General features: G+C 41.6%; 1 protein-coding gene across 1 annotated transcript in view; it reads left to right on the top strand.

Moving 5' to 3' along the window:
* The window catches only part of LOC112109869 (endophilin-B1), a 91,774-nt gene extending 89,985 nt beyond the window's left edge, over positions 1-1,789 (top strand). Inside the window, exon 10 of the mRNA XM_026655772.2 lies at positions 1,309-1,789. Coding sequence (XP_026511557.1) covers positions 1,309-1,416 — 108 coding nt within the window. The 3' untranslated portion in view covers positions 1,417-1,789. The remainder of the gene's footprint in view (positions 1-1,308) is intronic.
* The last annotated feature ends 9,230 nt before the right edge of the window (positions 1,790-11,019 follow it).

Below are 11,019 nucleotides of genomic sequence, written 5' to 3'. Positions count from 1 at the left end.
AAAAAAAAAAAAAAAAAAAAAAAAAAAAAAAAAAAAAAAAAAAAAGCAAACGTCATTCCGGGATGTATTAGCAGAATTGTTGTAAGGATGCATGATAAATAATTCTACCACTCTGCTTAGCACTGATAAGGCCTCAACTGGAGTATTGTCCAGTTCTGGGTGCCACATTTAAGGAAGGATATGGACAAATTGTAGAAAGTCCCGAGAATAACAAAAATGATTAAAGGATTAGAAAACATGACCTATAAGGAAAGATTGGAGGAAAAAAATTGGGTTGGTTTAGTCTGGGGCTGGTCCACACTAACCCCCCACTTCGAACTAAGATACGCAACTTCAGCTACGTTATTCACGTAGCTGAAGTCGAACTATCTTAGTTTGAACTTACCGCGGGTCCACACGCAGCAGGCAGGCTCCCCCGTCGACTCCACGTACTCCTTTCACGGAGCAGGAGTACCGGCGTCGACGGCGAGCACTTCCGGGATCGATTTATCGCGTCTAGACAAGACACGATAAATCGATCCCAGAAGATCGATTGTTTACCGCCGGACCCAGAGATAAGTATAGACATACCCTAAAAAAGAGAAGACTGAGATGGGACATAAGTTTTCAAGTGCATAAAAGGTTGTTACAAGGAGGAGGGAGAGAGATAGTTCTCCTTAATCTCTGAGGCTAGGACAAGAAGCAATGGTCTTAAATTGCAGCAAGGAAGATTTAAGCTAGACATTAGGAAAAGCTTTCTAACTGTAAAGGTAGTTAAACACTGGAACAAATTACTAAGGAGGTTGTGGCATCTCTGTCATTAGAGGGTTTTAAGAACAGGTTTTAAGAACACCTGTCAGGGATGGTCTAGGTAATATTTAGTCCTACCTCAATGCAGGGGACTGGACTAGATAACATATCGAGGACCCTTTCAGTCCTACATTTTTATGATTGAAGGAACTTTAAATTGCAGAGGAAGTTTAAGTTGCCAAGGAACTATCAGTATTAAGGGAAACTGCTGTATCGAGGATTTATATATAAAGTCAACATGTATAAAAGCAATAACAAGGCAAAGGTTTCATCTAAATACGAAAAGGGACTCAGGCCTTTTTAAATACTTTCTACTTTGTCAAACTCTCTCCTACTGATCATGAGTAATAGTTTCTGCAAACATTTGCTTACTGCTCTATGGAAGCTCATGTCAAATATGCCCTTTAAAAATATGCATGTAGCTAATATCAGAAATCCGAGCCTTTGGAAATAGGTTGTTCTTTATTGCCAGGAATATGTATTCTAGGTCAGATGTTAATGGTGTATTTTTGTTTTTAGGTGATCACAGTGTACAGTGTCCCTGGTATGGATTCAGACTGGCTGATGGGTGAAAGGGGAAATCAGAAGGGCAAAGTGCCTATTACTTACTTAGAACTGCTAAACTAAATGGCTGGCCTGAATAAAGACTGCCAGTAATGGTGACACCATATTTATATACAATTAAGTTTATATAAAGCAGGTTTAAGTGTCTTCCATGTTATTGTCTTAAGGGAGAAGAATACCAGTCATCAGAAACTGGCTCTTCTGCCAGTATTGTTGCATGGTAAATACTCTGTTCAGATTTAATTTGAGTTTAAAGCTTTTTTTTTCATGTGCCAAGAATGTTTCCTACAGTATTGTTTCTACTGAAGTTTTCACTAATACCAAGCTTCTACTTTTGAGTAATCTAGACCGAAAGCAGGAGGGCACTGTTTTCTACTGAATTTTTCATTAATGGCAAGCTTCTTTCCTCACATAAAATAAATTTATTGTGAATTGATATCAGTCTGACTCCAGTTATTTGCTCAGCACAGTGAATAGCCAAAAAACCGGTGTTAACACTTCAAAAATTAAACTATATTTGTCTCTGGTTCTCCAACATGGTATATCGAATATGAACTTGTTGACATTTGTGGTTAACAATTGAATGATACATGCATTTTAATCCTTTTTAAAATAAATTGAGTTCCTAGTTGAAAACCCAATTTTTGATTTTATGTATATTTATATGTTTGTCTTTGTTTTAAAGTAACACTTCTAGAGAACCCTGCTTGGTGTTTTGTTTTTTCCCTCGTGCCAAAGCTTTAATAAAGCAAACACATGAACCAACCCAAAATTTCAAACTGGCTTACTGCAGTCTACTCAAAGAAACAGCTAAACACCAGGAAAATTCTAGATCTTCATTCCATTAAATATAAATGTCACAGGAAGCATCATAAATGTTTGCAAATTTACTTGCATTCATCTGTTTGCATTCACTATACGTAAGAAAGGATAGTATTAAAGTCTTGGGAGCAGAAAATGACTCAGTGACTTAACCATAACTTCCACTGATGACCCAAATCAGTGTTAATTTATGCTATTTTTAATTGTCCCTTTCATGTAACAAACGCATTTTGCATCCGATGTGCTTTTAAGTTCAAGGTCACATGTAGGTAAAGGTGGGCCACTAATTTACTCTGACACTAAGTGTCTATTAATACTAACTTCAAACTAATCAAATGGCTTAATTGAATTTTCAGTAAGTTGTCAATTACATCTTATTGAGATGCACCAACCTATTGCTGCCACAGAGCAGCCTGGCTCTTGAAAAGGATAATGGGAATCTAATGAAATGTCATTTATTAAATAGTGAAAGTAGATAAAATGTCTGGAGATGATCTATGTCATGGAAACCCAGAACTTATAGGTGAAACTGCGTTATATTGAACTTGCTTTGATCCACTGGAGTGCGCAGACCCGCCCCCCCAGAGTGTTGCTTTACTACGTTATATCCAAATTCATGTTTATCGGGTTGCATTATATCGGGGTAGAGGTGTACTTCCAAAACTGCTATGTTCTGCAACAGATGGCCAGTCTGAAGAGAAAAAATTGAGATCTCTTAATATTGCCCCTGAAATAAATGCCCCCATCAGCCCAGTCGCACACTTACAAGGCATTACAATTTTTAAAACCATTAGTTCATACTACCTACATTTTCAGAAGGTGCTCCTTTCTCGGTCTGTAAAAGGCATCTTAATAAAACAATAGCATTCTTCAGATGCTGTAAAGTGCCTATATCTTGGCCTTCCACAGCAAAGTTGTGGGAGGGTTTCTTACTTGCTTTCAAAGGACAGATAAAACATAGCGCTGCTCTTGAGATTGTAGTTGCAGGACGTCTGGCTGAGGCGACTGCATGTATTCTGCAAGGGGACAGTAGGGCCAGATGGAGAAGGTTACTTGAGGACCAGCTCACTGGGCTCGACAGGAGAAGCTAAGAGCAGTTGGACTTTCTGAGGGAATGGGAGCGAAGAGCTGTGGAGTGGAAACAACAGACTGTTGAGGGGGAGGAATGTTTTCTCAAAGGCAGGAGGGATTAATGGTCCAATTCCTAGAGCAGGACTCGTGGTTCAGGGAATGGGAGCTTGCCCCAAAGGACCCAGGAGTATGTCCTGTTGTAGTCCCTGTTACAAGTGGTGGTGGAACAGATTAGGTCCCACTTGCTACAATAGCTGCTGCCAGTATCTGAGAGCTGGCACCTCCTCCTGCAGCCCACTTTGCTCAAGGTGGAGGACACCCCCCACCACCACCCTCCATGACGGAGGGGAGGCCTCAGGACTCCAGGCATAACACCCTGCACAAGTACCCAAAACTGCTCCCGGGGGAGATCTGTGACAGTGCAGCAGGGGGATAAGCTTGAGACTGCCTGACACATGTCTGCCCCCCCAATGCCATGCTGGAGATGCCCCTCTTTGTGGTCCTCACCACCCCCCCCAAATGTTTTCCACAGCTGTTTCCCACCCCCTCCTTGTCCAGGGGAGAGGGAGGTCAAGGCCAAGGAGACTGGGTCATAGGCAGTGAAGTACTTCAGGGAGTCTGATTTGTTTGTTTCTTTTTAATGTTCAGTGTTACGTTATATGCACTAGTTTCAATAAATGTTTGTTTCCTTTACTTGTGTGCAGACCCATCGTTTAGGCTATGATAAGAGGGTACATTTTTTTTGTCCCGTCCCCCCCTTTGGTTTTGGGTCCCACCAGTCTGTGCCTTGAGTTGTGTAATTGCCCAGGACAGAGAACTACAAGGTCCTATCTGTCCCTCCCAGAACTTCCAGTCAGTCCAACCCCACCCCTGTCCGGGCATGTGAATATAAATAAGCTGGAGACGTGTTGAAAGTACAATGTGCATGGAAATAAGTTAACTTTGTTAACAGGAGTCTGGGAGAAGAAAGGGTGGATAAACTTCCCTATGCATTTGACAAAACAGAACAGGAAAAACAGTGATGTAACTGTGCCATCATGCACATGTCCTGTTCTGTGCCCACTCTGTCCCAAAGTATTCACTTCAGTCTCACATGTTATGAAATGCACAGCATGCCACAATAATGGGGATGGCATTGGCCACACTGGCATCCAACCAGTTGTGTAGGGATCACCAATGAGCCTTTAGCCATCCTAAGATGTGTTCCACTCCCATCCTGAAGCTGCTTAGTGTGGAGTTGAATTCCCATTTTTGCCAGATTGTTGGTGTTGGGGTAGGGTTTTGTTAGCCAGGGTAGGAGTGGTTAGATGGAGTCCCCCAGAATGATCCTGGGCACAGAGACACTATACAGAAACAATTATTTCTGGGGAAATAAAGTCTTTTCCTTCCACTTCAAGTACAGTCCCAATCTCCTCACCCTGGTGTCATGAACCCTTCCTGTGTGTCTGTCGTTAGTGTTAATGAACCTGCCTTTGTGGTCTACTAGACCTTGAATGAGGACCCTTTCTGATTGACGTACTCACTCACTTTTGATGGACAAAGTATAGGGGGGTGAGAGCCATTGATGGCCTCCATCTAGGCCAATATCCTGTCTTCCGACAGTGGCCAATGCCAGGTGCCCCAAAGGGAATGAACAGAACAGGTAATCATCAAGTGATCCATTCCCTGTCACCCATTCCCAGCTTCTGGCAAACAGAGGTTAGGGACACCATCCCTGCCCATCCTGGCTAATAGCCATTGATGGACCTATCCTCCATGAATTTATCTAGTAGTTCTTTCTTGAACCATGTTATAGTCTTGGCCTTCACAACATCCTCTGGCAAGGAGTTCCACAGGTTGACTATGCATTGTGTGAAGAAATAATTCCTTTTGTTTGTTTTAAACCTGCTGCTTATTAATTTCATTTGGTGGCCCCTAGTTCTTGTCATGAGAAGGAGTAAATAACACTTCCTTATTTACTTTTCTCCACATCAGTCATGACTTTATAGACCTCTATCATATCCCCCCTTAGTCATCTCTTTTCCAAGCTGAAAAGTTCCAGTCTTATTAATCTCTCCTCATATGGAAGCCATTCCATATCCCTTTTCTGAACCTTTTCCAATTCTAATATATTTTTTTTGAGATGGGGCAACCACATCTGCACGCAGTATTCAAAATGTGGGCGTACCATGGATTTATATAGAGCAATATGATATTTTCTGTCTTATCTATCCCTTTCTTAATGATTCCCAACATTGTTAGCTTTTTTGACTGCCGCTGCACATTGAGTGGATGTTTTCAGAGAAACACCATTGTCTGGAAACCCGCAATAATTTCTATAACGTTGGCAGCCACCCACGGGTAGATGGGTGTAGATAGTTTCACAAACCTGTGTTACCATGAGCCTGACAGTGGACTTCCCCATCCCAAAGTGATTTGTGACTGACTGGTAGCTGTCTGGCATTGCCAGCTTCCAGAGGGCAATAACCACCTGCTGCTGCACCAGTATGCATCTCTGGAACCACGTGTTTCGCTGCTCTAGGGTTGGGATTGGCTCCTCACAGAGGTCCAGGAACATCTGCTTCATTCTGAAGTTCCGGAGTTTCGAAGACTATGTTGCCCCACCATATTCCACTGGTTTTAGTGGTCCAGAAACAGCAGTCCACCATGGATATACAGTCACAACACTGGCACTCTCATGCATCTCTGTGTCATAGGGTGTCGGTGGATCAGTCACCTATCTCTGGCTTGTGAGAGAGATTCGAGTCCATTCACCCAAGATTCTCAATGGTCACATACTGTAATATACATACATTTGTCCAGCAAGAAGGAGCAGGAGCAGAACCACATCATCGATTACTTGCTCTATGTTTTCCACCACGTTGGACAGGAGAGAGGGCTGAGCAGGAGTTGCCATTGCCAGATTTGTGAAGGTGCCTGCAATACCCAGCAAGTCGGATCCTAGGACGTCTCCTGGGACTCACTGAACCCTGGGATACCACCCCCTGAGCTAACCTTGTGTACCAAAGAAGTGTGTACCAGCGTGGATGTGGATATACCCAGGTACAAAGTGTATAGCCGTGGCTAGCACAGCATGTTTGGACACTTGTCAAAGGGGAGCATACAGATGTGTGGACATGTATCCAGATGCCAGTGTAGACGTAGCCTATATGCTGCATAAACACCAGTTCTGAAAAGATTGCTACCTTCTTGTTCTCTAGAAGTCTTGCTGAATTCTATAGCTTCATTTCACAATGGTCCGTTATCTTTGATCTTCTGACCGTTTGATCATCCTGAGAAAAATGGATAATTTGTTCAGTCAAAAGTAGCCTCAGTATGAACATTCCCATGGAATGCAGGGGTGGGGTGTCCGAAAGTAAAGCCCAGTTGGTTGAGGTTAGTAGAGGGAGAGCCGGAGATCTATCAGGTTTCTAAATTTAGTTGTGTGTTTCCATCTTCCTTCACGTTCTTGGTTTGATGCATTTGATAAAATAAAGGCATAATAAATGAATTGTCAAACTAAGGTGCAATTAGCAATGACCCAAATGAATAATGCAAAACTGAAATGAACCGTGAGGACCATATATATTTCTATAGTTATGTATAAGCAGTATTTAACGCCAGACTGATATGTGAGGAAGCTGAACTCATTTTGTAGTTCTTGCAGTTTATTTTCACATGAATTATAGAACACGCATAAACTTGTACTATTGAGGTATTTTATGAAGCATTATTCATCTCTCAGCCAATTATATTAGTTTTTTATGCTATGCATTCAAATTAGGATGCAGATACAAAAGCACTGTGCGTGCCGCAGGAAACCACTGTCTAAACACTTCAGCTGTACATTAGTCCTAAGTAAATGCACACCCCCAGGCTTTCTGAGCAGAAGTTTTATGTGGGATGTGCCTCTGAGATATTTCAGTAAATTGAGGTCATATACTGGGCCATAACTAGGCAAAAATCAAACTCACTGAAAATTTCCAAACATTTGGGACCAGTATTGTAACGTGGAGACACATCACCTATTTTTAAATAAACTGGCATCTTTTTTTGGAAGCCTGTCCCTGAACAGTGGCTTACCCTATGTCTGGTTAGAGAGACAAGCTGGTCCTTAAACAAAAGTTATCTTAGACCATGTATCTATGGATACAAAACCTTGTTTTCCATTGCAACTTCCATTTTGTTTCCCTGACACTTCTACGCGGCTCTCATCGTTCACTTTTCCTCCTTCCAAAGTACGCCTTGTTCGCACTATCCTTTACATTAGAAATCTGTTGGTCCTCTGTTAATGTTCTACTTCATAGAACAGTGATTTTCAACCTTTTTTCATTTGCAGACCCTTAAAAAATTTCAAATGGAGGTGCGGACTCCTTGGAAAATCACCCTGAGGTCTGCAGACCCCTACCACAGAAGTCTTAGACAGAAAACTGTCTGAACAGAATTGATCTATAAATGTTGCACGTGCTCAGCATGGCATTTGACGCAGCATGAGACAGGGCGCTAAACTGTGGGCTTCTATGGTAATGACAACAGTTCCGTGTTTTGACCTGTAGGTGGGGATATTCACATACTTTTGAATGCATTTTCTGGAATCTGAAACTATTTTCATAGTCACCTTTCTCAGACCCCTTAGATATAGTCTGCGGACCCCAGGTTGAAAACCACGGTCATAGAACAAAGGATACTACTTTACTGGTAGGATCCAGTAGTAGTATCACCACTGCCTTGTATAGCTCTCAGTCTCGAAACACTAATAACTTGGTATTTTGGATACTAGTTAAGTTCTAGTAACCAAACTTGAGAAGACTACTGGGGATGGGGAGGGAGAAACTCTGAGAGAAGCTGTATTTCTGATTTGATAGAGCAATTTTGTTTTACTACTTTTGTTAATTCTCTCTGATTGGTTTTGTTTAATTTTGGTGGTAATGCAGAATGCATTCTGAGTTTACTCTGTAAAAGGGGTACAGGTATTTAAGGATCAATACTTTGTGTGCTGGCCTGTGTGGGTGTACATACTTCCACCACTGAAAAATCCTTCCTTTTGGCCTGTTCAATAGTTGCATTTGGATTAATACTATCAGGTGGCTTGTATCATATCAAACTACATAGTCATAGTGCTGTGTACTCTGCAGCAAGCCAAACCCAAATTCTGGAGCAGGGTTATCAAATTCTGTAGCAGACTGGAAAATATGAAGCTTCATTTATATTTAAGAAAACAAAGGTTAAACAAAACACCAATTTGAATGTCTGCTAAAATATCGCTGAAGTAATAACTATTTTTAATGCTTCATTTGTTGCATTTAGGTTTCAACCCACTCATTTGATTCTGACCTGAGTTATTGTTTCAGGCTCTCTGCAGACTCAGGAACATGACACTCTGTTCATTTGCATTCAATTAGTGTCTTTAGATTTTTATAAACAGTCAGCTGAACTCCTCCTACACCCCCCCCCCTTGTTTTTCTTTTTAATTTTAGTGTTTTGATTCTGGAGCTCAAATATTTGGCAAATTCTTCACAGCCACAGAATCATGGAATATGTAGAGCCCTGACTACAGTCATGCAGGGGGAGAGAAAAGAGGATGTAGAGTTGGGATCATGTGTCCTGGTTATCATCCTGGCTCATATGATGATATACCACATCTTTCAGAGTAAGAGGATCAGAATGGGCATTTCCTTTCTTACAGTACAAAGGCTGTAGGCACATGCTGTGTCTGTCACAATATTCAGCTACTGCCTACACTGCAATAAACCAGGATTTTTGAAGAGGGTTGCATGATTTATTTAAGAGGGGGGAAATTCCCTTCTTCCCCAAGCTCTTGTTCTTCCATGATGTTTTTGGCCTGAAGCTATCTTTCAAACTGTTAAAATAACTAATTTAAAAACCTGATCCTAAAATTTTAATATAAGTGATATCCTGCCTTGGAGGAAAAGTACAATCCTATTGAAGTGATCAGGCCCAACCTTGGCTTCTCCTGGAAATGCATAACTAGCTAAAATAATAGTTCATGCATCAGTATGTTTGCCAAACCTACACTTCTTTGGAGTGGGTCACTGAAGCAGACTTCTCCATTGTGAGAGGGATGTAGTTTCCATGATGATGCTTCTGGCAAACATGGCCATTGTTTAAGCTGGGTTAGTGCATTCAGTAGTTTTCTATACTGTTGTCTTCTAGCTGTCCAATTCAGAAGACTATTTAACTGTTTCTCTGCTGAATGTAAGACTAACAAAGCAGTTATGATCACATTTCTGATTTCACCAACACGTGTATGACCAAGAAATAAAAAATATTGGTTAATTTGCTCATCTTTCTGCTCTTACAGGAAAAATAGCTACCTCTGCCTCAGCAATGCACTGAACTGGCCTGTAGGGAACCTAGGAGGGTTGCAGCTTTTGGTGGCCTTGTATTTAGTCTAATTTTTGTTCTTATTCATGAGGCCTTCTGAAACAGTTAATACAAATGAATGCACTGAATTGTATGATGATGGATTAAAAGAGAATATCATTTAAATCTGTCACATATTAAAAATCTATGTATAAAGTTGAGTGCATCCATGTACTGGTCTAGGGATATAACATTTCAGGGAGAGTCTTATATCCACATGATGTCTCCACACTGGGTTTTGCATTGGGAGTTTTGAGTTAGTTGACCTAAGAAGCTTGTGTGCATAATAGCTTAAGAAAGCTCTGAAATTGCATATAAGGAATTTGTTTTTAGGGGCCTTATTCTGGATAGGCTGTGTATGAACAATTGGTCCATACTGCTATCTGCTGGTCTCTCAGGAGGTGGGAGGATTCCAGAATTCAGGCTGCAACATGAACATTTACATTGCAATTAAACAGCCCCTTAGCCTGAGCCCCACAAGCCCAAGTCAGCTGGCACAGGCCAGCCCCGAGTGTCTAATTGCAGTATAAACATTTCCTTAATTAATTAATAGGTAGCAGATTTAAAATAAATAAAAGGAAGTATTTCTTCACACAACACACAGTCAACCAGTGGAACTCTTTGCCGGAGGATGTTGTGAAGGCCAAGACTATAACAGGGTTCAAAAAAGAACTAGATAAGTTCATGGAGGATAGGTCCATCAATGACTATTAGCCAAGATGAGCAGGGATGCAAAACCATGCTCTGAAGTGTCTCTAGCCTTTGTTTGCCAGAAGCTGGGAATGGGCGACAGGGGATGGGTAACTTGATGATACCTGTTCTGTTTATTCCCTCTGAAGCACCTGACATTAGCCACCGGTTACTGGGCTAGATGAACCGTTGGTCTGACCCTGTATGGCTGTTCTTATGTCCTTGAGGACTGCTATTGTAATGCAGGTACAGCAACCAGAATCACCTACCACCTGGTGGGGCAGGTATAGAAGAAGCCTGCTCTACTAGACCCCCTTAAAATAACCTTATGACACCTCCCTCCCCCCGCAACTCCCTTTTTGTCAGGACCTCCAATTTGAGAAACGCTCGTCCCCCACATGAAATCTGTATAGTATAGGGTAAAAGCACACAATGAAAAAAGATTTCATGGAGGGAGACCAGATTTCACAGTCTGTGATGCATTTTTCATGGCTGTGAATTTGATAGGGCCCTACTTATGATTAACTTCTCATCTGATCTCCAGGCTCACATGTGGGTTCCAACTCAATTCTGTCTTGTCACCTGTCCTGTTCAGTGGTGCACTGAGCTGCTGCAGACAGATTCTGAGCGGCAGAGTCATTAGGTTGCTGATACTTGGCTCTTCCCCAGCTTTTCAGAGAATTCAGATTCTGTGGCGATGTCTGTTTCTCATTGCCTAGC

This window comes from Terrapene carolina, unplaced genomic scaffold (assembly GCF_002925995.2).
Source record: "Terrapene carolina triunguis isolate 2854851 unplaced genomic scaffold, T_m_triunguis-2.0 Scaffold211, whole genome shotgun sequence".
Lineage (NCBI taxonomy): Eukaryota > Metazoa > Chordata > Testudines > Emydidae > Terrapene > Terrapene triunguis.
The sequence above is the reverse complement of the archived record's forward strand: the minus strand, read 5'-3'. Positions and strand labels throughout refer to the sequence as shown.